This window comes from Artemia franciscana, chromosome 4 (assembly GCF_032884065.1).
Source record: "Artemia franciscana chromosome 4, ASM3288406v1, whole genome shotgun sequence".
Classification (NCBI taxonomy): domain Eukaryota; kingdom Metazoa; phylum Arthropoda; class Branchiopoda; order Anostraca; family Artemiidae; genus Artemia; species Artemia franciscana.
This window is the reverse complement of record NC_088866.1, coordinates 52,919,511-52,946,912: the sequence shown is the minus strand read 5'-3', so window position 1 is coordinate 52,946,912 and position 27,402 is coordinate 52,919,511. Positions and strand designations below refer to the sequence as shown.

The window sequence follows — 27,402 nt, the reverse complement described above, 5'->3', positions numbered from 1 at the left end:
GAGGTTGCTAAGCCACCATCTGTGGATGAAGGATGACAGATTGCCGAAGATTGTCCTTTTTGCTAACCGTCTGGGGCTACACGAAAATCAGGTGGTCCTCGCCCAGGTTGGGAGGATGTTATAAATAAAGTTTAAAAGAAAATGGGAACTTCCTGGGAGGATGTAAAGAGGGACGCCTTCAATAGATTAGATTGGAGGAGGAACGTGCGTAGCTATGTTGGCATCATGTGGCTTGGTGCTGCAGTGAGTTAGTAGTAGTAGTAGTAGCAGTAGTAGTAGTAGTAGTTTTAGTTCGAACTAGAATTTTACTAGATTAATTAAAGAAATTTTCCGACAAAACAAGTTTTTAGAGAAAAGTAAAGAACTTAATTAAACCAAAAATAAGCAAAAATGGAATCAAATTATCTACCAAGTGTAAAACTACCATAAATCAGAAATTCTTAGAAATTCTTCAAACTTAAAACGACCAGAAATTCTAGTAAATAACCAAGTCAAATTCAAAACAAGCAGAAATTCATATGAGTATGGTTCAAAACCCCCTATGCGTTCCCATGATCAAAACATAATTTTCAATTAACTGAAGATAATTTAAATATTTTCAATCTTATAACTTTAATAAATCAAATATAATTAACGTTTTAAGGAATAGATATCAGTATATTCGCATTAAACGGATAAGTGCAAATTCGTTTTGTATTTTTTTTTTTTTTTTTTCAGTAGAGTACAAATTATGCTCTGGCATCAGTAAACTATAGGGGTCTCGAGCCCTACTCGTGTTATTTTCTGCTCGTTTTGAGTTTGAGGTTATTTATCATACTTTTTGTACTATTTGGGGTTTAATTTATTTTCGATGTTTATTCGTGGTAGTATTACGCTTGGTAGATTATTTGATTTCATTTTTACTAATTTGTGGTTCAGTGAAATTCATTAGTTTCCATTAAAAAAAAACTTGTTTTGTCGAAAAAGTATTTTTAATTAATTCAGTAAAAATCTGGTTTGACCTGAAAAAATTACTATAAGAGTATTTTTTTTTACCATTCGACTAAAAAATATTTGCTGTTTCCAATTCAGAAAGTGTGCTGTTCTGGCTCTTTTTTTTAATTTTAGTTTTTTAAGGTTGAAGTTGAGGCCAAATTTCTTATTATAAAGAACGTCATTCTGAAAAGACAATTCTGAATTTAGGAAGTGGTTTGATTTGGTATCCTACACAAATCAAGGTAGTACAGTAGCTTAAATAGAGGATAAGGTAGTCTCTCAGGAAAATATGAGATACTTGAAATCCCGATGATTTCAAAAATTGTATCGTCCACGAGTTACAAAGGATTTTTACATTTCCGATTCTTTGTCTGAAAAGTCTGCTTTCTAACTGACTGTCAAATAAGATTTTGCTTGGCAGATGTTTAATGTTTGCTATTTCACCCCTTTTCTTCTAATCAATTACAATTCAAGTTTTTCTATTTTCAGACAGCCAATTCTAGTCTAAAGGACGATTTTTTTAATCGTTCTTGTAAAAAGTTCTTATAAAAATACAAAGAGTGTTGACCTGCACTTGCAATTCTGAGCCAAGTAAAATGAATCCCAGAGCAAGGGCTCATAATATTTTACAGAGCATTTAAAACTTTTTGCTCATTTTGTTTAAGCAGAATAATTATCAACAAGATTCACAAGAAGGAGAACGGCCTTGGTGTTTGTAAAGTAAAGGTCGGTGAGGCACTGGTGGTACTTTGTCAAAAGCGAAATGATCACTGGTATGAGGGAGTTCACCATCGGATACTAACAGTGAATTTGGACTTGAATTCAATAGACTTTGCATAACATAAAAGATGTTACTGAAACTTTGCATCCGGTAGGAGCCTGCTTTTGAAACACCCAGGGTCGACTGACGGACTCAAATAAATGAGAGGTAGGATAACAAAATAAATCAAGATCAAGTATTTGATGAGGTAGTTATTTGTTGATCGCTCGGGTCCTGAACACCTTGCTAGCAGCATAAAAGTATGATATTGCCCTGACAGTGGATTTTGATTAGTAAAATAGTTGCTGCAGTTCAGCATGATTTAAACTTTTCGTTCAACATTTTTCAGTTTCTTAGAAGGATATATTGAAGTCAAGAAGCAAGAGTCATCCCTTCAAGCGTGTGCAACCAAGCTTGAGCCCCTCAAAGCGTCAATGTCGCGGATATAACAGTACCTATGCATATATGAATGCTTTTGACTCACTGCAGTCTTCAATTGTGGCAGAAGGATTAGGTAACCGAGGCCTTCACCTCTGCACTGTTGAAAGATGTTTCGACTCTTCACATGTTCTAGCCATTGCCTGTTGGCGAAGTCTTACAGAATATATTTTCAGAAAATGCTTCACCTGAAAGAAATAAATCCTCACATACTCAACATTTTCAAAAATAACATTTTGTAATAAGGCGCTTGACAGACTCTGGGTTCATCTTTTCACCACCTGCTTATAGAACATTTGTTGATGCGCTCTCCAAGAACTAGTACATTTCTGACATGTAGACACGGCGTGAGGAGTTTCAGTTACTAATATGGCTTTTACTGGCTCTTACTCTGGCTACTGTCAGCTTTGCACACTAAGAACTTACCGGTGTTTCATTTTAGACTACTGAGCAGCATAAGGACATTGGAGTGACAAAACAGAACGTGAATTTCAAGATGTTGTTAAAAGTTCTTCGATTATGTAATGTGAATATATGGGTACACTTTCGTAGCAGTACACTCAACCTCAAATTCAACGTAAAAAAAATAAAAATCAAATTTATGGAAGAGATAGAGTGGCAGATTTTGTACTCGGAATCATCACATACTTGTTAGTTGGGTAGTAAAAAAATTGTATTGCAATTTGTTTCAAAATTTTGGCTTTTTTCATTCGTTTCCTAGACTAGTTGTAGTGCTGACTTTGTGAAAAGACATACGTATCCCATATACAGTGCCCCTCCCATTTTTTTTTACTCTTTCGGTGAGATTAAATGGTCGTAGAAACTTGGCAAGTAGCTCATTTTACTTAAAATTATAAGGCCTTGCATCTTATTGAAAGGTCATAAATAAATGGGCTGCAATCTTCTCCTTCCTCTTGTCTTCTTTTTACCTCCTTAATCCCAGGACTCCGATTAGGATTATGAGATCGTCATTTCACTAAAAACTGACATAGGTTCTAAAAATATCCATCCGGAGAGGAGTAGACACCCGAGGCTCCCCAAGAAAATATGGGTACAGATGGCACTAACTTTAATTTATTTGTTTGGCCCCTTTTTCAACTTTAGCTCATACCATGCTTTTGCGAATATGATGCTCATGACGGCCGCTTCCCATGGGTGACAACTAGTAAACTTATCATGCAAACATTATTTTGTTCTTTTGTTGTACAATATGGTTCGAATATTGGTGGCAACAACATCCCTCCTAACACAGACTATGACTCTAGCCTATGACTCCAGCCTATTTTTGTATGAATTATGGCCATGATTTATCAAAAATGTAATTTTTGCCTTAGAAGACCGAAAGTCTTAGCATGCAACATGATTTTCCGAGTTATTGTTTAACTTCTTTAAATCATTCCTAAGAAATCCCTCTAAAACATTTCGTGTAGAGTCGCAAGGATTTATTAGTATGGACTGTGATATTTTACACTTTAAAATAAAATAATTTTTTATTCCAACTATAATCATAGGGGAGTTAAATAATATTCAAGGCTTAAAATTGCAATTTCTAAGGCTGATTTTTGCTCCTGGTGAATTTAATCGAATCAAACTTTGGGTATGCCTATGAACGCATTTTGACCCTACTCTATGGTAGTTAACTATGATTAATTTGTATAAAGTTATGTCAGCCATAGTTTTAACTGTAGTTCTGATAAGGTTCGAGCTTCAAAAGTTTGCTTTTTTGTCAGTATAGAAATTGTCAGATTGTCTGCCATATAATTTTCAGATAGGTTTAAATAGACAATTTTTTAAAAACTGTATATTATTATCGCTATTGTTGTGGGGTGAACCCAAACAAATCAAAGCGTTGGCTTCAAAGCCTAATCGCCTCCACGCCTTATTTAAAAAGATATGTTGGCTGGTTGAACCCAAACGGAGCTGTGCTCTTCCACATTAACCATATACTTTACTAACTGTCGGAACCATTTGGCCTTTTAATTTCAACAGTCATCTTGCAAATTTAGTGTGAAAGCAAACCAATTCTTTCAATTTTGCCAAGGTTTTCCCCCAAATTCCTGATTCCTGCTTTAGCTCCATTTATAATTCTTATCTCTGTCCTTTTTAGTCGCATTATATGCCTAGTCAACAAAAGATTCAACTGTAGGAGCTCTTCCTTAATTCATTGTATCCCCCCCGTTCTTATTGCAGTTTTGTTGATTTTAATGTTGTCCATTTCATCACTATTGGTTTTCAGCAGTCATGAGAAATGATAATGAAAGGCCATTACTAGTGTCCAGAAAAAAGGCAATAAAGTTGCCTTTAGTGATGTCCAGTCTCGGCTGCTTCACCTACTATTCCATTACTTAGATTTCTACTCACCCTATAATGTTCTGGGACCCAAATTAGATTCTTTTGCTTCATTTTCTTCTACTTCCTTTGATTGCTCTTTTGTTCAGTCTTTCATGGTAATTCAGTTCACATCATCTCCAACTTAATATATCCCAATAACCTTAAGATACATTGGGTTATGGGTAAAAACACAAGTTTTTCTACCTGGGCACTTCTTTTGATATTGATGAGCTATTTACAATTTGTTTTTTTTTATGTTCTGGGTTGTCGCTTAAAACTGCAAACAGTTTAAAATCATGCAATTTTTTTTTACTTTTTATTATAGTATATTTCCGACAAAGACAGTCCCTTAGTAAGGCGATATTACTTCACGTAGATAACTTACTTCACATGCTGATGATGAACACTGTATATGTGTTCGAAATATCCAGTTAAATAATTTTTATATCTATTCACTGTCAATTAAAAGGTTTCATCCCTATTTTGAACTGTTTTACTTTCAAGATTGCTTCTGAAACAGATACGCCTAGGAAGTAGAATTTTAATCCAAAAGCAGAAATATTGTAATTTCCCTTTGCCTGAATATTTGGACCTTAGATTTCGATTTCTCTTAGAATGCAACACTGTCTATTATCCTTGAAGAAAGGATTTGAGAATTAAAAATGGTAGGAAGAAATTAAACTTAGGATTATCGTATTTAATCGTTTTAACATGTATTGTAATGTCTATTTCAGGTTTGTCATTCATCACAGACCAAGATATTTCAGTTATTAATGTGTCATGCAAACCTGTTTCTGCCTGTCACCCCAAATATTTATGTGCTTGAAAGTTAACAAGTGGTTTTTCTTTTCATTGAACCTTGGAGGTCCTATTAAATCCCTCTTAATTGAGTGCAAACATCGGTATATTTGAGATTCCATTAGTGATACATGGGAACATACTACCAAATTCTTTTTTTTGTGGTGTCACTTGTGGCTTAGCATACATATCGCTTAAGATCTGATTATAGCTGGATTTACTTCTCTTTTAACAGCCCTTAAAAACTTAAGCCGGTGGATCAGCAAGTCAAAGGAGAAATTCTTGGTCAATGTTCCTATTACCTGAATGATTGTTTAGGGTCATGAAACTATTGTTAATAGATGCATTTTGACTTTTTGAACATCTTTTCTCTCTTGCAAAATTTCTGCAAACTTACCATTATGGAGTTATTATATATTTGCACATTGGGGGGGTAGGGGTAAAGCATAGCATATATTAAATACACAAACTAGGCTAACCATTGCTGTATTTGGTATATGCTATGCTTTACCCCCCCCCCCCCCCCCCAATGTAGGTGGGTACTTTAAAATACCTTCCCAGGATATACTTTTGCCTGTTGACCCATCTCCAGAAGTTTCATTTTCCTAACCTAACCTCTTTTCAAGATAGCAAGGAGTCACTAAACTAAAATTTTACTGTAATGATAAGATGCTAGTTTAGGAGCTACTTTGGTAAATGTATCACAGTTCCTATAATTGACTTATCAATAAAGTGAACATAACACTTGATGCCTTTTTTATAATAATTAAACAAAAAAAACAAGTTTTTTTAAATGAAAGGAAGGAACAAGATTAAAACTTAAAACAAACAGAAATTACTCCATATATGAAAAGGGCTTTTCCTCCTCAATGCCCTGCTCTTTATGCTAAAGTATCTCTTAACTCTACATTTCAAAACAGTAAAAAACTTTAGCATAAAGAGTGGGGTGTTGAGGAGGAAAAGCCCCTTTCATATACAGAGTAATTTCTGTTCATTTTAAATTTTAATCTTGCTCCTTACTTTCATTTAAAAAACTTGTTTTTTTGTTTAATTTCTGGATGTTTTTGAATTAATGCATGTTTTGATCTTGGCTCTCTGCACATAAATAATTAAAACAAAATTTGCACATCAATTTTGAGGGCTAAATGGCTTTTTCATAGTTTTAATTAGAAGATTTTGAGAAAAAAGGAGCAAGGGAGGAGGCCTAGTTGCCCTCCAATTTTTGATTACTGAAAAAGGCAACTATAACTTTTAATTTTTACAAATGTTTTCATAGGTAAAAAATATACATAACTTATGAATTAACTTACATAGTAAACTTCTATATTCATATGTTTTTATTGCCTGTATGAGGGGCCTCACCCCTTGTCAATACCCCACTCTTTACACTAAAGCTTAAATTTTGTCCCAATTCCTTAAGAATGACCCCTGAATCACAAAGGCCATAGAATAAATAGTTGAAATTAATAAAGTTACTTTAGTGTAAAGAGTGAGGTATTAGGAGGAGGTGAGCCCCTCATATGCATAATAGTTTCTGTTTGTTTTAAGTTTTAATGCTGCTCCTCACTTTCAGTAGAAAAACTTTTCATATTTATTTTTCATTGTTTTTTAAATAATGCTAGAAAATCCTGTGCTGCCTCTATTGAAAGTCTCTTCCCCCATGAGAAGTTCCTCCATGGAAAGATCCTCCCATGTAACCCCCCCCCCCCCTTCAACTCTCCCCCAAACCAAAAAAATCACCCTGAAAACGTCTGTACACTTCCCAGTAACCATTACTATATGTAAAAACAGGTCAAAGTTTGTAACTTGCAGCCCCTCCCATGGGGACTGCAGGGGAGTAAGTCGTCCCCAAAGACATAGTTATTAGGTTTTTCAACTATGGTGAATAAAATGGATATCTCAGAATTTTGATCTGGTGACTGGGAAAATGAGTGTGGGAGGGGTCATAGGTGCCCTCCAATTTTCTGGGTCACTTAAAAGGGCACTAGGAGTTTTAATTCCCATTAGAATGAGCCCTTTTGTTACATTCTAGGACCACTGAGTCAATACAATCACCCCTGGGAAAAAAAACTAATAAACATGTATCCATGATTTGTCTTCTGGCAAAAAATGTGAAATTCCACATTTTTGTAGATAGGGGCTTGAAACTTATACCAAAGGATTATCTAATATGCTGAATCTGATGGTGTGATTTTCGTTAAGATTGTATGACTTTTAGTGGGTGTTTCCCCCTATTTTCTAAAATGATGCAAATTTTCTCAGGCTTGTAACTTTTGATGGGTATGACTAATCTTGATGAAACTTATATATTTAAAATCAGCATTAAAATGCGATTCTTTTGATGTAACTATTGGTATCAAAATTCCATTTTTTAAAGTTTCAGTTACTATTGAGCTGGGTCACTCCTTACTACAGTTTGTTACCACAAACTGTTTGATTTATCACTAAAGGGGTCTTAATTATTATGAGATCTTTTTCTAACGTGAAAAAAGGTATAACAATTTTTCAAATAGCTCCTTTTATTGGTAGGAAAACGTTTTCAAGTGGCAAAAGGCCTTCAAGTGTTTTTCTTAATTTAAATATGGATATCTAAAACTTAAAAAAATCCATATGAGCTTGTCTTTAATGATTGCAAAAAAAAAGAGGAAAAAAATACTTTATTTAAATTTATATAAATGTATAATTTAATAAAGTTACATTTGTATATTTATAGAATCACAATCCTTACTTTCAGTTGAAGATACTTGTTTTTTTTTATTATTTAATTTGCCAGTAAGAATGGTGACTGGTTTTGACTAATTTTCAGTGTAAGGAAAAATAGGCTAACAACTCTTTTTCTGTTAATTTTAGTTGAACAACTCACCAGCAATCTCAGCAAAATTATTATACAATTAAATAGATTATGTGGCTGATTACAGTTTTTGAAAACTTTTTTACTGAAAACTAGTTTTTTTTAACTGAAAGTAAGGAGCAACATTAAAACTTAAAACGAACAGAAATTACTCCATATATGAAATGGGTTGTCCCCTCTGCAATCCCTTGCTGTTTACGCCAAATTGTTTTAAAAAGCAGAATTGTGGCAGAGTCAAACTTTAGTGTAAAGAGCAATGGATTGCAGAGGGGGCAACCCATTTCATATATGGAGTAATTTCTGTTCATTTTAAGTTTTAATGTTGCTCCTAACTTTCAGTTAAAAAACTAGTTTTTTTTTATGTAATTTCTGAACGTTTTTGAATTAATGCATGTTTGATTTTGGCTCTTGATCTTTGGCTTACACATAAATTATTAAAATGAAATTTGTATATTAATTTCTATTTTGGCTAAATGGCTTTCTCTTAGTTTTGATCAGACGATTTTGAGAAATAAGGGGTGGGGAAAGCCCAGTTGCCCTGCAATTTTTTGGTTACATAAAAAGGCAACTATAAATTTTTATTTTTAACAAATGTTTTTATTTGTAAAAAATATACATAACTTAAGAATTAGCTTACAGAATAAACTCTTATATTCTTAAATTTTTATTATGTATATGAGGGGGTTTGTACCCTCATTAATACCTTGCTCTTTGCACTAAATCGTAAGTTTTGTCCCAATTCTTTAAGAATGACCCCTGAATCCAAAAGGCTGTAGAATAAATAGTTGAAATTACTAAAAAATACTATAGCATAAAGAGCAAGGTATTTATCTCCTCCTAAATACCTAATGACTAAATAAGTAATGACTCCAATTAGCCAAGTTGAATAACTCTAAAAATGCTAATCCTTGAATCAGTTACAAAACAAAATAAATACTACAAGTACTTTTTGTGTTTTAATCTGTCTTGGTTTCCTCCCAAAATTGCTTAAGGCCATGATTAAGTGAACTGATGTAACTCAAAAATCCCATGTTAAAATTGAAAACTTATATACAAAAAGTGCTCAAGTATTCATTGGTGGAAGATACCACTTTCATAATCAGGCTGTAGCTTCTTGAAGATTCTACAAAATGTTTGCTAGGATTTTGCTCTATTTCCTCTAATTGCTTAGAAATCATAGAAAATTTACTGATTTACTGATATGCTGATTTACATAATTTGTAACAATTTACTGATTAGACTCAAGCTTCAAATGTGTGTCCAACATCAGGCTACACATTCAGTCCATTTTTAGTTCATTTAAAATATACAGTATTGTTTATGAATAAAACAGTCAAGCTAAACACATTGTTATTAAGAAAATACAGATAAATTCAATAGTAAAACAATTCAACTTGTTGGTTGCATAATAGAGATATTATGGTGACTTAACTGTTGAAATGATGATTAGCTGTCTGAGTACTGGGTATCATAACCTATATATAGCTTCTCAATATATTTTCAGTAGCAAGACTTTTCTTCCTGGTGCCTATTCACATTTAAAGTAATAATAAGAAAAGAAACTTTTGAAAAGACAGTGGCTATGTATAGTTTTGACTTTACATTTGTCCATTGGGGGAGTGGGGTTGAGTGATTAAGTGAAACAATGTATTCTCATCATTGAAATAAGCTATTACTGCTTTTAAGCAGTTTTAGGAATTCTGGTACTGTAACCATTTTCTACTGACAAATTTTTAATGAATAAGGTGCCAGTTTAAAGGTTCCTTGTATTGCCCAAAATAAAATTTGCAAACAACGTGATTAGTACATTTTTAAAAAACATAAAAAATGCATTAAGTAAGGTTTTAATATTCTACCTTGCTAAGTCAGAAAAAACTCAAAATTCACCAAAAAGAACCCAACTCACTAGTAGATTTTTGATGGCATAACAAAGCATATTTCATAAAAAGTCTCTGAAATTTAATGCTACATATAAATATTTAAAATGATAGAACACAAGGAAAATCAACTTCAGTTGTCCATATTATTCCAAATATAACAAAAATATAGGCTTGTGAAAGCAAGTAGATAACTAGAATTTCCAACACATATAAAGCAAGAATTTTGTTAAAAAAAAGTCTTATCCCCAAAACTGTTTGCAGACAAGAATATTGCCCTTAGCTACAGCAAATTTTTGCAGAGGTGGTTTGCTATAGAAGCTACATTGAGTGACCCTAAGGTTCAGGGACACAACAAAAATATAAGAGGGGACAATTTTTTTTTTAATGCAAAAAGAACTACTAGTAATAAATTACTACAATATGAAGCCTCCTGAGGTCAATACACCACACTGATCTATTCAAAGCTTCATTCTTTACACCCTCCTATGATGTTATAATTTCCTTCAAGTCCTTCCTTAAGAGTGTTGTCCTTTGAGGGAACCCCTGAGGAATGGTCCACATATCCCCATTGAGAGACAACTTGCTTATTGTTTGGCCCCAATGGATGGCCAAGAGGTATAATTTTTAGCTATATGCCATCTTTGATCTATAAAAAATGGGATATATTCCAAATGGAAATTTAATTTGATACCTTTTTACTTTAAATTTAATACAAGTTTAACAACTGCAAACCTGTAATATTTTATTAACTAACTGCATGATATATATTATAATAATTGTTAATGCACTAAACATTCTTGTTAAGTGTATTCACAAAACTTTAATATGGAAACAAATGCTATGTTAGTTTTTCATTAATCAAGAAGTTAGTTTGCTCTTACCTGGAACAAAAAATTAATATTTTCTAAATTATTGACTTCTTGTCAAAGCTGGAATGTGCTCATGGTCTGGCCCTCTAACCTTTTCTTTCATCATAGCTCTAGAAACTAGCATCAAAACATATTTTTGAGTTTTGATATTCTTTCATTGTTCAATATATATTTTTTGTGGCTTAATATATATCTATATGTGTATATATATATATATATATATATATATATATATTATTTTTATTTTTTAATTGTTTGATATACTTGGGATTTTCTATTGGATTTTTTTTACTACTAATAGTAATTGGGGAGGGAGGGATAATAAAAGTGGTATTCTAGAGTCTGGTTCTTCAAGTAAAATGTCAAAGACTACATGCATGACACATTCTGGAAAGGGACAAAGAACATTTTAACAAAATATAAAGATGTTGCTTGTCAAAGAAATAGGGTTAAATCTTGGTGTTCTAGAAGTCTTGGAAGGTTTCATTTTGATCTTCATATTATGATTATATTAATCATAATAATGATTATATTATTATATTATCATTGTAATTTATTGTTAAATTAATTTGCCTACTTGGTGTATAATATACCTAGCTGTTTAAGAAGAATATCTGCATGATGGCTGCTGATGTGTTCTAATAATTACTTGGGCATTCTTTTTAGACCAAAGGTACATCCAGCTTTGGTAAAAGGCATAACAAAACCCACACTCTTTGCCGAAGATGTGGTAGATCAGCCTATCATATTCAGAAGTCAAGATGTGCCCAGTGTGGATACCCTGATGCAAAAAGGAGGAAGTGTATGTTGTTATTTATTCTCTATATGTTTAGTTTTATCATTATTCTACTATTATTTTCACATTTTAGGTGAGATTGGCTTATTCTTTAAAATGATGCTGTTTCATGTAGTTTTGGTTTCTTTGATAAAAAAAATATTTCTAGATAATCTTTCATTTATTTGAAAGATAAGCTGTTAAACCAGATTCAATGAGACTTTCAGGGATTTTTGGGCAAGGCAGTATTTTAATGATTTGTGTTCAGGAGAGGGAGGGGTATTTACGTTTGGGAGGGAGAGGGTTGCAATTTTTTCATAAAACATCATGAATGTGTTTGCATTCATACTTTTTTTTTTACAGTTGAACAATTATTTGGGGGGAGGGGGTTGAATTTAATCTCTCCCCCCCCCCCTTAGATACAGTCTTGTCATAAGGATTTGATATTTAAGTTGAAACCTTCATTTGCTTTTTACATAGACATAGACATTTTTTTTTATTTTCATCCAAAATATATAGATTAAACAAAGAATTTACCATTAACAGCCACTCTTAAGACAAAAGAGTCCTGACTGTGGCCGCAATTCTAACCACCATGAATCTGCTAAATCACTACTTTAATGTATCCAAGAATGATCTTTCTTTGTTATTATTATATAGTTTTTTTTAGTGTCAGTTCGTTTTTGATCCCAGCTTGTTGCTAAAGTGCCTATGCTACCTGTTTAAAAAATTGTCACAATTATAAATAAACGCATCAATCAGCAATCAGAGAAATTTTTTATGTTTATTATTTCATTTATGACTAATCTAGGGCATCTGAACTTATCTCTTATGTCATTAATATCCAATAGTTTACAGTGAGATATTAGATTATTTAGAAGGATTCTTTAGAGATAAATAATTTCTGAGACTACAGTAGCTATGCATGAAAAAAAAAGAAATGACAATAAGCTTATCCTTCAAAGTAAACTGTTAAAGTGCTTCCAATATTATAATAGTTCCATCAGTCAATAGCCTGGCTGACATAACCTCCTCACAGGCGTGGTTTCAGGGGGGACAGAGAGGACACTTGCCCTGGGCACAGACATTTTAGGGGCACAAAATTTCAAATAAGTAATCTAATGGCTATGAATGTTTTGTGTTTTTTGAAATGATATTTTTATTAAAATGAAGTAGAATGTACAGTTTGCAGTAATTATAAGCTAAATTAAGAAAAGTCAGACTTAGTAAAAGGAAACTTTTATTAATAAGTGAAACTTTTGTCAAAATTTGACCTGGAAATTTTTGGGAGACAACGGGAGGGCCTGATGTAAAGAGAGACTGAGCTGGCACTGCCTGCACAAAGAGTATTGAACTCAAAATGCACACCTTGATCAACCAGCTCCTGAAATCGAAAGAGCTACTGCAAGATATATAATCAAAAACAAGCCATCTCAAGATTAACAACTGGCAATTACCTTAAATTACCTTAAATCGCATTTGCCAGCGAGATAAGGTGGTAGATCCTCCTGTAGTTCTCGCTGGTGGTGAGTGATGTAATTATGTTGGCTTAGCTTCCCAGTCCAGCCTCCACTCGGCCCTCTCCCAGTCCCTGTCGACTCCAGCCTTGAAGGAGTGGGGAGTCTCAGCTTGGATGGTAGACTCGGATAGGCTATTCCAGAGGGGGACCACCCGAATGGAAAAGAAACCACGTCGTTCCCTTCTCCGACATCCAGGCAGGTGAAGCTTAAGACTGTGACCTCTTGAATTGTTAGCCAAAGAGGGGGTGAAGATCTGGTTCAGGTGACCGGATTTGAAAATTTTGCGTGCCATGATCACATCTCCTCTATATCTTCGATAGGTGAGGGTTGGAAGTCTCAGAGATCCTAGGCGATCCTGGTAAGGGACATTATTTAAGCCACGGACCAGTTTGGTTGCCCTCCTTTGGACACTTTCAAGGGCTCTTGTGTCCATTTTATTTTGGGGAAAGGCCAATGTCAAGCCAAACTCAAGGTGGGGACGGACAAGGGATTTATAAAGTTTTATAACCACACATGACTTTCTGGTTACAAAGGAGCACTTAATGAGTCCGAGAGCTCGATTAGCTTTTGCAACCTGAGCCTGAGTGTGGCTGTGGAATTTTAAATCTTTGTCCACAATGACGCCTAAGTCTCTTTCCTCGGCAACTGCTTCCAACTGATCACACCCTATATGGTAGGGATGGTGGGGGTTATTGTGCCCTAAGTGCAGTACCTTGCATTTTGTTGCATTGAATTGTAGGGCCCAAGTTGATGACCAAGAGGATAGCCTGTCAAGGTCCAGCTGAATGCAGGCTCTTTCTTCTTCAGTTTCAGCAGGCCCAATGAGCTTACAGTCGTCAGCATATAATTTTAGAAGGTTGCATAGATAAGTTGTACAGTCGTTAATATATATGCTGAACAACGTTGGCCCAAGGATGGTTCCCTGTGGGACGCCGCTTATAACCGCGGAAGTGGAGGAGAAAACTGGATCGCCATTATCAGTGTAGATCATGACACGTTGAGATCTGCCAGTTAGGAATGCTCCAATCCAATCAATCACATCCTCATGCACCTGATAAGCTTTAAGCTTCAGCAACAGGTATGAATGTTCAACTTTGTCAAAGGCTTTGGCTTGGTCGAGTAAGATAATGTCTACCGGTTTACCCATATCCAAAATTTTAGTTGCATGATCATATGACTGAATAAAGTTGGTGTCGATTGACCTGCCCCTGCGAAATCCATGTTGTCTATCGCTAATAAGTGTATTTTCTTCTAAATAATTTATAAGAGCATGGTTAATGATACCTTCCATGATCTTGCAAATGGCTGAGGTTAGGCTTATTGGTCGATAATTTCCTGGGTCATCCTTGTCACCTTTCTTAAAAATTGGTATAATATTTGCTGTTCTCCAATCATTTGGTACTGACTTTTTGGCCAGGGACATGTTGAATATTCTGGAAAGGGGGAGGGAAATGTGAGCAGCAGATTCTATCAAAAGCCGAGGGTGGAGATTATCAGGTCCAGCAGCTTTGTTGGAGTTTAAACTTCTTAGTATTTTAAATACATCTTCTTGAGCAATGATTACAGGGGACATTGGGTTATGTACTGTTACAGGAGGTATGGTTGGGAGTGTAATGTCAGGTGGCCTAGAGGTGAAGTTTGTGCAAAAGTTGGCGTTCATGCAATCAGCGATTTCTTTCGGGTCAGTAGTACTGGAGCCATCTGATTTTTTTAGCCTGTTGGTGCGTCGACGGGAAGGGTTGTTAGCTGTAACATAGCGCCAGAACTTTTTTGGGTTTTTCTTTGACTCATTTGCAATAGATTCTTCATGGTCCTGGATAACTTTTCTTGTCATGTTTCTCAGCTTGTTTCGGAGCATGGCGAATTTGTTATGATGGTTGTCACACTTGCATTTTAGGTATTTATTCCATGCTCTATTTTTCTTTCTGATAATTTTCTTAATATTCCTGGGAAGGTATGGAAGAGTCTTTGGTTTATCTGACCAATAAACCTTTGTATGCTTCCTACATGCACCTAGTAAAGTAGACTTAAAACGATTCCAACTAGATTCAATGTCCGTCTCATCTGATAATCCCTCATCCCAATTTATATTAGCTAGTTCTTCACGGATTAAAGCATAATTGGTAAAAGTTCTCTTAAGTTTATCGTCACGACTATGGTTAATATTAATGTCATTCATTATACATATGTGGTCACTTGCACCAATAGCTGGGAGGTAACAAGTGGAAGTAATCCTCTCAGGGTCATTTGTAATAAGGAGGTCAAGTAATGATGGTTGTTGTGAATGTCTAAATCTAGTGGGTTGCATTATTATCTGAGTTAGGAAGTTGTCAGCAAGGGTTTGGGTGGTTGTGTAGGAGGGGTTATTAGGGGGTGAGTACCCAATACCATCAAACCAACGAACTTCTGGCATATTAAAATCACCATAAAGCACAAGTGATGAATTTAGATTACATAAGATCTGTATTACGTTAGAAACTGCTTGGTGAGATACTAGTTGGTTTGGAGCTGATGGGCTACGGTAAAGCACACCAATATTCACAATTTCAAATCCAATTAGAAGTCTAACTAATACATGTTCCACCCAAGTATTAGTAGGTTGAGAAATAGAAAAATCAATTTTATCTACCTTAATTCCAAGCCTAGTGTAGATAGCCACTCCTCTTCGACACAAGTTACTATCTAGGTTGCTCAGGAGTAAGTATCCATGGATTTGAATATGTGTGTCATCCAATTTGGTCAAAGAGTTCTTAGGACACGCCTCACAAACACAGAAAACATCTACATCCTTTTCATAAAGTAACACTTTTAGTTCTGAGAGTTTTGGCACTAAAGAATCAATGTTTGTATATAATATTCTTAGTTGTGTCCGTTTTCTTTGGCCGACTGGGCTGTTGCTAGTTCCGGCTTTTGAACTCTGATATGGATTTTCGTTGCCCGAACTAGCGGTGACGTAGTTGGTCTCAGACGAATCAGATGCAGCACTTGATGGAGAGACAGAGCTCAAAACCGAAGCCGCGGAAACAAAGGTTGAACTTATAGAAGTCTTTCTGGCTAGGCTTGATGCATTATTTACACTATTTACAAGGGATATGGGTAAGTCTAGTGAACCATCGAGCGAGGGGGGGAAGGACTCCCTCCCCCCGGGGGATCACGTTTTTTGACACGATGGCGCCATCACGGATGACAAGGTTTTTTTCACCGGCTGCTGCACGCCTCTTTATCTCTTCAATTAGTTCTTTCCTTCTCTGGCGGTCTTCATTGGATGCATCAGCAAAGAATGAGATACTCCCCCTCCTCTCTCTTGAGGCCTTCAATATATCCATTTTTATTTTGTAATCATTTATAGAAAAAAGGATTGGGTTGGGTCTGTCTATGGTACTTGCATTCTTACCATTAGGTAGACGTTTCAAGTTAGTAATAGCCCCGACATTAATTGAGTATTCATCTTTTAAGTAAGTTGAGATGAACTGAGCATCGTTGGTTTGCAGAGGAACGCCATAGGCAATCAGATTAAGTCGTCTTCTGTTTCTGTCTTGCTCTTGTCTCACTATTTTGCGGACGTCTGTTTCGAGACGGGTGGTTATAGAGTTTTCCACAAGTTTCTGCACATCATCTATGGAAACCTTTGATTGTATAGCCGTCTCAAGCGTTTCCACCTGAGCCCTCACAGCATCCAAAGAAGTCTGCATATCAGATCTGAAACCAGCAAACATGTCACGCATTTCACTACAATGGGATTCGAGAGTGCTTTTCACTATATTTGGAACATCAGGCTTACTGGAACCTGTTTTACATAATGGGCATGTCCAAATACTTCCAAGTCTTTCATTCATTTTGCAGAAAATGTTGTATTCGGCTGTACTCATTCCTAGACATGTTGCACAGAGCCATTTATCACATTCATCACACTGAATGGCTGGCGAGGACTCACTCAGAACACGATCTCCTTGTAATATTTCAATATATCTTATATAAAGAGACAATAAGAAAAGGACTAAACAGTTTTCTCTGAAAACTAGATTTAATGCGTAACAGAAGAAAAAAAAAATACAGCAATGCCACTTTTTCCATGTATTTTTAAACTGATAAAATTAAATCAGAAAAAAAAGAAAAAAAGTTTGCTGCTGGAGTTTTACTATATACCCAAGCACGACCAACAACAGTCTTCCTACAGATGAATGTCTATTACAAGAAGAGAAAACTTCAAATATTTCGGCTTAAACGTTAAGCTCAGGTTTCCTTAAAGCAGGAAAAAGAATATAAAAAAAAAACATTGACAAATTGAATTCCCAATTGAAATTTAAATATACCATTCACTAGCAGGTTTTTTATTCAGTTGTCTTTTCAGTTTTGGGATAAGGGGCTCTTCCATTTTAGCTTTTGCTTTTAAGTTTTGTCTTTGTATATTGTCCTGTTGCCTTTTTTGTGCACTAAGGGCAGATGAGTAGAGGTCTTGGCCAAAATATTAACATTTTCTCTTTTTTCAGTGGCCTTACTTTACATTGTTTTCTCATTATCTACAAGGATTGATACAGAAAATCCTAGATAAAAATTGCACTTGTTTTTAAGGCAATATGCTTGTTTTTACTTGTTTGTTGTGCTTAATGTAACACCAATAAATGGCTGTATTCCAGAAGATAATTATCATTGATTATAATTATATGTTTGTAATGACCTTAACTTTAATAATGCTTAACTACAAATTCTACCCCATATGTACTCATAGTAAGCAAATGTTAATATTTATTAAAAAAATTTCCTGCACTTGTAATACAAAGAATTGACTATATCGTTTTATTAACTGGTGCTCTGGAACAAATAATAATAATTAATTGTCGTTGATTATAATTGCCTTCTGGAACGCAGTCTAAGATTTTGTAGTTGACCATGATTATCAATATTGTAATATTCTAAATCATATTAATTATAATTAATAATGTTAATATTGTAAAAAGCTTAAGAGGTATTTAGGTTTTGTTTAGTTTCATATCTTGTTTTACAGATAACTGGAGTGAAAAAGCAAAGAGGAGGAAGGCCCAGGGAACTGGCAGACTTCGTCACATTCGCGAGATGTTGAGACGTGCCAGGTAAGATGTATTGATTTACTTCTTTGTTTTTATCGTTTTGATGGTAAGTTGATAATTGAATAATGCTATGTAAAAAGTAAGCAGCTATTATTTGAAAGGAGGGAATTTCCTTTTGAAATATCAGTTATTAAATTTGAATTCTTTGTTGTCTTTGGTATGAACAATTGAAATATTTGGAAACAAAACATATATTAAAAATATTGCTTTTCAATGGGCAATGGACCTTGATTTTGAAAAATACCTTTTTTTTGAAATATTTATCCATACCTTTTTTTTAAATATCTATCTAAAGATACCTTTTATGGTATTTGAATGGGAAAAACGACGGAATTGGCTTAACCTTGATTTTCGTGAATTGCCACATGTATTACATGATATATTGCAACACAGTCAAATAATAAAAAAAAGTGAATAAACAGAAGTTTAAACTAGCCAAAACAATTACGTAACGCTACCAAACAATTGGCACATATCCCAACTGGCGCAATAACGTCCTGGGTTGTACTTAAAGACTATGATTAGGTTGATCTGTAAATTCCTGATTGACTTGATGAGAAAGTTGATTACCGTTGTTCTACAGGTGGTCTCGGATACTTAAAGAACCAAATTCAGCATCGTTTCCATTAGCTTTAGCAAATAGAAATGTCACTATGTCCTATTTCTCGCGGTCCTGTCGAAATCTGTGTGTGTAATTTTCAAGAAAACGCGAAAAAAGTAAAAAAGATCTCATTTCAACTTGGCTAGGATGATGGCGTGAAGATGCAATTTCCTTTAGATCCTTTATTGTAATGAGTGTTGGGCGATAATTTGATTAGCGGATGTATCGATATTTTTACTTCCGATATTTGGTATATCAATATCTGATATATCCACGCTGTCAGTTTCTTTACTCTGATTAACTCATGGATTAGAAAACTGTAAATAAAGAGCATTTTTCATATTTTTTTTTTCATATTTCGACTTAAATAAAATCAAACAATGAAAATAAACTTAAACACCAACGCACACATCAATTTTTCTTAAAAAAAAAATTCTAAATATTGCTTACAATATCGATATTTATGTCTTGATAGTCAGTCCGATGTATCGATATTGAAAAACGCCCAATAATAATTGTGACACCTTCCCGTCCCATCAAGGAGGCACACTCGTGCCTCTTTAAAGAGGCGAACCACGACAATGTTAAGCGATCTTCGGTTCCAGTGGTCGCAGAGGGATGGGGAGGGATACATTTCGTGTCCCGAGCTCCAACTAAGAAACCTGCCAAATTTCATCCCCTTCCGACTTTTCCTTCATGGGGAAAATCTGGCCGAAAGTTTCGACCCACCAACCCCCCCCCCCCCTTTAACGTTGTTCGATCGGGCTGAAATTCGCAAGTTAAGGTCCCCTAGGGCCCAGGAGCTTATCCGCGAAATTTCAGCTCGATCCGATAACTCCTTCCCTGTTTTCCAGAAACCACGCATAGCCACATAATGTTCATGTTCTTTTTTTTCGCCACGCCTACAGGTCACAGTTGACATCGGATCTGGGTGTACGGAGACTCATTCGACGCGGAATTCTCCGAGTAATTTTCCTGAAAAGTTTCGTCGGGAAATCTTAACCCCCCGATTTTCTAGCTTAGAAAAACCTGCCCGGTTAGCTCAGTCGGTAGAGCGTGGGACTTTTAATCCTAGGGTCAAGGGTTCAAGTCCCTTATCGGGCGGTTTTTTTTTTTTCACAAAATATGAAAAAAACTTCGCTTTCTTAAAGGGTTAAAGAGGCTGCGTCCCAAAGTCGAACCTTAAAACGTACAGGAATTAGGAGAGGCAGTCCTAATTCCTGTACGAGGAGTACATGAATTATTAAATTACATCCACCATGGATTGTAGAAAAACGTACAGAAATAATATGAAAAAAACTTCGTTTTCTTAAAGAGTTGAAGAGGCTGCGTCCCAAAGTCGAACCTTAAAACGTACAGGAATTAGGAGAGGCAGTTGGGGGGCTGCCGCCCCCCAAACCCCCCGCTCTTTAAGACTCTTTTGTACAGGTTTTTTGTTTTGTTAATTAAAAGAGGGCCTTTCCGAAGCCAAGAGCGGGGGGTTAGGGGGGCGGCAGCCCCCCCCCCCCCAACAAAAAAGCTGTACAAAAGAGTCTTCAAAAGCGGGGGGTTTGGGGGGTGGCAGCCCCCCAACTGCCTCTCCTAATTCCTGTACGTTTTAAGGTTCGACTTTGGGACGCAGCCTCTAACTCTTTAAGAAAACGAAGTTTTTTTCATATTTTTGACAAGGGATCACCGGCTTTCAGATATCACATACACCAGATAACGGAAAGCAGACAGTCCCTCGATATAGGTGTAAATGACTCTTATTTTGTATAGAAGTTATTTGTTTCATTTAGATTTGGTGTAATGTTGAGGTCTTCGCATATTTGGATTAAACTCTTTTTTTTTACAATTGAATTCTAAATTGCCAGCTGTAGGCTAAGATAGTGGAATATAGGCATTAAGTGTAAGGGCTATTGTGCCATTTGGTTCATAATGAATAGTTATTGAGCTTTGCTGTGTGCCGTCAGAGATTCTGGTACCACGCTGTCTATTTTTATTAATTCAAACGTCTAATCTCTAAAAGGTTTATTATTTATTTTCTTGTTAATATTTTCAGCGATTTTCAAGGAGTTCTCAATCTAGCTTTATCAAAAGAAATTAGTAGCAGCGGTTTATCTAATGTTATGCACATTCTCGTTCCAGCAATACTTGTGTATTGTCTGGTCCTTTATAATGTGCTAAAGAAATAAAGTAGAATTCGCTAACACCTTTGACTTTATTGAAGGAGTTTGACAGTATTCTACTTAACATCCTTGCTCTTATATGTCTAGCAATTCCTTCAGGAATGAGGTGGTATTGACAGAAAATATTTATAACTTTATTTAGGCATGACAAAATTTGAAATTTTTTTTTTGGTCAAGATTTATAAATAAAACTCACCTCCGCTTCTCTCAGTGACAAAAAATTTATTAAAAAAAAAAAAATTACTTTCAACCTTAGAAGTCACCTACACCCCTTTTTGAAAAGATCAAAATAGCAGCCTGGCCAACACACTTCAAACCATCATATACTATTAAAAAACATCCATAAAAATATAAATCGCCTTTCATGTAATAAAGGTGTCCTCTCACCACAGGAAGCTCTTCTCACGGTGGCCTTTCTTACCATTTCAAATCTTTTCCAGATGGCGGCCCGTTACGTTTCTCCCACAAAAAAATTCCTTCGAGCCACTTTCGAAGTTCATACGACCACCCCTTATATATGTCACTTTACAAATAATATCTATTCATTGCCTCAGCATTTAGTCTGCAAACAGTTGTAGCTTCTAACTTATGTTTTTATTTTTTTTTTGGTAACTTCTTTCTTTTTAAAGCATCAGCTTTCTTTTCAAATGACATCTAGGGTCAAACATTTCTTCAACCTTTTTGCACTCACCCGTTCCTACCCGCTTTTGTGCGGGAAAGGACCCGTTAGGGTGCCAGATAAATAAGATAGTTGCGAGTTCCTTCAAGCTCTATCTTGTAAGGAGTGTTTTAAACTATCTTTACAAACGCTGTGGTCTGTATGCTTAAGAGTTCAATAGATCCAAGTTTAAAAAGTCAAAATCTGAACTTCTGAAATTAGATACTGTCAAATTGAATTATTTTTGTTTAAAACAAAAATAATTCACAAAACTGTCAACGCAGCGTCAATTCTGGCCTTGGGCCTGAACTTGGATGTAAGCTAGCCTAAATTTATGCACATTCTCGTTTCAACATTACCGAAGTATTAGTTGATCTTTTCTATTGTGCTAAAGAAAGAAAGTAGAATTCGCTAACACCTTTGACTGTTTCAAAGGAGTTTGACAGTAATCTACTTGACATTTTTACGAGTGTAATGTCTAGGTGACTTTTTTCCTTTGGATGGGGAGAGGGTGACTAGTCCATGCTTTTCAAGTATCACCAAGGGTTAAATATTATAAAAAAAATTGTTCTCATCTGTTCTTACCCACTTTTTGTGCGAGAAAGGACCCGTTTGTGTGCAAGAAGATTAGGATAAGATTGCTGTGAGTTCCTTCATGTCCTATCTTGAAAGGGGTGTTTTGAGCTGTCTTCATAAACATTGTAGCTTATGGGAGAATTTGATCTTTAAATTCCTTGCTTTGAAGTCAAATTAGTTTTGCCCAAATATAAAATTTAAAGGGCAGTCTAGTGTCAAAACATAAAATGACGGAACTCTTTTTTTGTCATGATGCAAACAAGCAAAATTCTATAAAGTTCTATAAATATAAGGGTAAACCCCCTTTCAATCGTATGATTTAGCAGGTTATATAACGTGACTGCACTGCCGATATTTTGTAAATTGCACCTTTCTGGAGATTTTATATATGACTCCGCGCAACTGTGTGTTTATATAGGCTGTGATCTTGGACAAAAAAAGCAGGTATCAAACTAAAATAAAACTACATGACATATTTACGTTCATATTTAGGAATTGTAAAACTTTACAAAAGTGGGAACTAAACTTTGTTCATATATCGAATGTAGTAAGACGATCAGCTGCAGTTTTAAACAGGTGTTGTTGTTTAGCAAAAGGGTATAGGTCTGAGAGAACAATGAACCCAAACCTCCATAGATATAATTAACTAAATTCTTTCCTATTGGTCAGACTCGAGGGATGCCATGGCAACAAAATTCTGGGTAGGGGCGTCTAAAGTCAATGTAGTTATCGAGGAGGGTGAGGAAAAGACTGTGTGCCTTGGAAGCCTTCAGATTTTCTCTGCTTTTGTTGTGGAGCTACACTGCTTCTTTTGTAAGTTTTCCTGCTTTGTTGATACATTGCCACAGTGCTGTATAGATACAAAGAAGGGGTGGGGGATGGACCTCGTACCTTGAAAGAACTTTCAGCGGTAGAAGTTCCAGATTTTGTTGTGGAGCAACACTGCTTTTTTGTAGGCTTTGCCATCTTCTTTATCCATAGCCATTGGGCTATGTAGATCCGGAGGAGGGGTGGGGAAATGTCCTCGCACATTGAAAGAACTCCCAATGAATGAAATTCAAAATTTCTCCTGCTTCCGTTGTGGTGCTACACTGCTTCTTTTCGTCAGTTGGGTATCAAAAGGTAACTCCATACAGATTACGGAATTATGGAGATATGACGTTTTGATACTTGACTGACGTTTTGTAGGTTTTCCTTTATTGATTCACAGCCAAATTCGCTTCTATTTATGTTGTTTTTTGTTTGCGCCATCAGAGACCTGTTGCTCGGACGAAGTAAAATATGAAAATTCAAAGCCTTTTCCGAAAATAATGAGGGTGAAATGGAGAATAGAAGTGTATCTTAGATTTATAATATGGCAATGAATTTCTAGACAAAAATAATATCTACCCTACTCGATATTATGACAGGAACGAAACGGTCCTAGCTTTGAAAGCTCCTTAATCGAGATCGGAAACAGAAGCTAACCAAATTTTCTCATGTGAAGGAGACTTGAAATCCGTCTGTGGAAGTACAATTCGATCCCTGTCGTAAGCCAGCCTAAGTTTATGCACATTCTCGTTTCAACGATACTGATGTGTTAGTGGAACTTTTATGTTGTGCTAAAGAAAGAAAATAGAATTCGCAAACACCTTTGACTGTTTCAAAGGAGTTTGACAGTAATCTGCTTGACATTTTTACTAGTGTAATGTCTAGGTAACTTCCCCCCTCTTCATAAGGGAGGGAGGATATGATTGTCAAGGTAAGCCAGGGGTTAAATATCATATCAACCTTTATGCACTCACCCGTTCCTACCTGCTTTTTGTGTGGGAAAGGACCCGTTAGGGTGCTAAATAAATAAGATAGTTGCGAGTTCCTTCAGGTTCTATCTTGAAAGGGGTGTTTTAAGCTATCTTCACAAACACTGCTGCTTAAGGTCTCTTCTAAAGGAGTTAAGTATTAGAGAAGATTCAGTTCAGAAGCTTCAAAATCAGATGCTGTGAAATTAGTAAAACGAACTTGTTCCCCACTAAGGAGTGTAAAGAAGAAACGAAACTGTTTTAGCTCTAAAAATAAACTTGGGGATCGTGTATTGTTGGTTTAGTATGAAACATGAAATAGTCTCTCCGAGATCTCTGAGGAAAGTTCTTTATCCATTCTAGATCTTTATGAAATTGTTCTAGAAATGTCATAATGAAAACCCAAAATTTTCATTAGAAAAGGGCTAAGAACTTGACTGAAATAATTCCAACTGCATTCTGAGTCGTAGGTGATTGAAAAGGAAGCGCTTTCCTAGATTCCTGTTATTTTTACCAGATGATAAATTAAAAAAAGAGATAATCGCTAGACTGAAATATAACCAGCTGCAATCTGAGTCATTGCTGGGTGGAGAGGAAGGGGTTTCTAGATTCTTGTAGAAAAACTCACAGTGAACGAAATTCAGAGTTTCTCCTGCTTCCGTTGTGGTGCTACACTGCTTCTTTTCGTCAGTCGGGTATCAAAAGGTCGTATCTCCATAATTGTAAATTTTCAGAAGAGCAAAGAAAAAACCTCACAATTTTTTTATTTCCCTTGTAATTCTGGTTTCTAGAAGTTGTTGTCGCATCTCAACCAATCTTGATGAAACGTAAAAATTTAGTTACAAAGTTTTGTGTTTAGGGTTTCCAGACTCACTCTAACTTCTGCGGAGTAGGGGGGGAATGAAATTTTGTAATCGTGGCATCTAGCAAAATGACGTCCAAGTTTCACCTCTTAAGGAACAAGACCCCATTAGAGAGCTAGGTGAATAAGATAGTTGCGAGTTCTTTCGAAGAAACGAAACTGAACCATCTTAGTTTTGAAATTTCTTTGGTTTGGATTCGAAACTGAAGAAAACGAAATGTCTCATATGAAGATGGCATTTTTGTCGGGGGACTTGAAATACGTTCGTAGAAGTTAAGATATAACCCCTGTCAAGAGAAAATGCATTATTGGATTACTGTATTAGTACCGATGCAGTACTGGATCTTATATTGTGCCAAAGAAAAAAAAGAATTCGCTAAAGGAGTTCAGCGGTAATCTTTTTAACATTTGTACAGGTGTAACGTATGGTATATATATATATATATATATATATATATATATATATATATATATCCACCTTCTTTAAGATTTACATAGAAGTAAAATATTTAATTGAGAAGTAAGGATTTAGTGGCTTCATGTGTGAAATCTTAATTGTAGTTGTTCTGTGATTCCCTTCCGATTTACGCAGAAAAATTTCAAATGGAATTCAAAGAAATAAACTTTTAAAATACAATAAGAGAAAATTAATTCATTAAAATTAGTTAATAAGAGAGAATATTATCCAACCTTGAAAATTTCGTCAACTGCGGGCCTCCGTGAATTTTATGTATTGTGGGTTATTTTTGGATTGCTGCAGGATATTCAACCACGCTGTTTTAGTGATTTAATGTGCGTTAGGTTTTTTGTTCATTTACGCGGTACAAGAGGTAGTGTTGATTTAAGTGTACCTAGAGGCATTTCTTCCCGTCCATGTTTTTCTGTTTTAAATAGAGGTAAACGAAAATGGAATAGTTTGACGAGTAATATAAGATGTATTGGAGACTCCTTCATATTCGAAAAGCCATTAAAGAACTGCTTTTTGTAGATTAAGAGCTTTGATTCACTCATTTATTTTATTTATTGTGGGGGTTATGATGATATGGTAGTTCCCAGAGGAAAAGTGAAGTAATAAAGTTTTTTGACTAAAATCCAGAAAACTCAAACAGCTTTGTCTGGCTTTATTTAATTTATATTTATTTAAAATGGGTATAACAGATTATGACCTTAGACTAATAACTTAATTTTCATATTCCAAATTGTAACAGAAAATCGGAAGAGAATTTGGGTGCAGATACATCGGAAGAGAAAATGTGCAGGCTTCTTTTGAAGGGATAATTTGGTCGATTTTGACTTTATTTTATTCTTAGAGACAGGTAGACGGTAAAACTATTATGTTCTTTCTGTTCTTCTGTTGCAGTCCTATTCTTGTTTTTAATAGCTTTTATTGCGCTAATGATATCACAGCGCCTCCAATTTTCTTAAGCCCCTCCCCACACACGCACAAAATAGTTTCTTTTGTCGATTAATGTGTCAATTGTTCTTAATTAAAAACAAATTTCTTTTAGAGCTGGTTTCAAGGAAGGTCCGCGTGTCACCCGTGAAGAGAAACAAGCCAGGATTGCTAAGAAAGCGGCACGAGTGGCGAAGAAACAAGAAAAGGCTGTAACTCAGGCTTCATAGACTGTTTTGCCTTTTTTGCAAATAAAAAAAGTGGCTGAATTTCTTCAAAATTTTAAATTATTGATAGGCTATGTATCATGAGCTCAAAGGCTGACAGAATTAGGATTTGCTTTTGGAGGAGGGTTGTGAAGTTGCTAGTGCTTTTGAATCTATTTTAATGAATGGAAACCTATCACATGAAAGGATCCTAAAATGAGATAAATAAAAAAAAAGTTTTTTTACTGAAAGTAAGGAGCGACATTAAAACTTAAAACGAACAGAAATTACTCCGTATTTGAAGGAGGCTGTTCCCTCCTCAACGCCCCGCTCTTTACGCTAAAGTTTGACTCTTTCTCTCAACTCTACTTTTTAAAACAGTAAAACAGGCTCTAAAAATGTTCTCGTAACTTATACTTAAAATTAGCATTAAAATGCAATTCTTTTGATGTAACTATTAGTATCAAAATTCCGTTTTTCAGAGTTTCGGTTACTGTTGAACCGGGTCGCTCTTTACTACAGTTCGTTACCACGATCTGTTTGATTGTGTAACTGGTAGATTTATTTCAATTATTCGCCTCTCCCTATTTCCTTACCATCATTAGCCGTGGCAGAAGAAGTTTTTACAAGAAAGGTAATCTACGATCGATTCGTGAAGTCCGGCTTTACGAAATGTGTCTCAGTGATCCAACTCTTAATCTTTATTAATGTTATTGTAGTCTCCTTCTGTATTACGTAAATTTCTTAAGACAACTGGTGAATCTAACCTTAAAGGGACAATAACTATAATGACTAATTGGTGAAACTGTAACAAACAGAATTAACTATGAATAAAGGAATAAAACTTTGAGAATTTGTTTAATAATTGGCTAGGTC

The 27,402-nt window shown here is 35.3% G+C and overlaps 1 protein-coding gene across 1 annotated transcript; it reads left to right on the top strand.

Moving 5' to 3' along the window:
- Positions 1–5,094: 5,094 nt before the first annotated feature.
- Positions 5,095–26,589, top strand: LOC136026578 (large ribosomal subunit protein eL37A-like). The gene is made up of 4 exons (XM_065703282.1): positions 5,095–5,169; positions 11,569–11,704; positions 18,203–18,287; positions 26,436–26,589. The coding sequence occupies exons 1-4, from the start codon at positions 5,167–5,169 to the stop codon at positions 26,548–26,550; spliced, it is 339 nt and encodes a 112-aa protein (XP_065559354.1). The 5' UTR covers positions 5,095–5,166; the 3' UTR covers positions 26,551–26,589.
- The last annotated feature ends 813 nt before the right edge of the window (positions 26,590–27,402 follow it).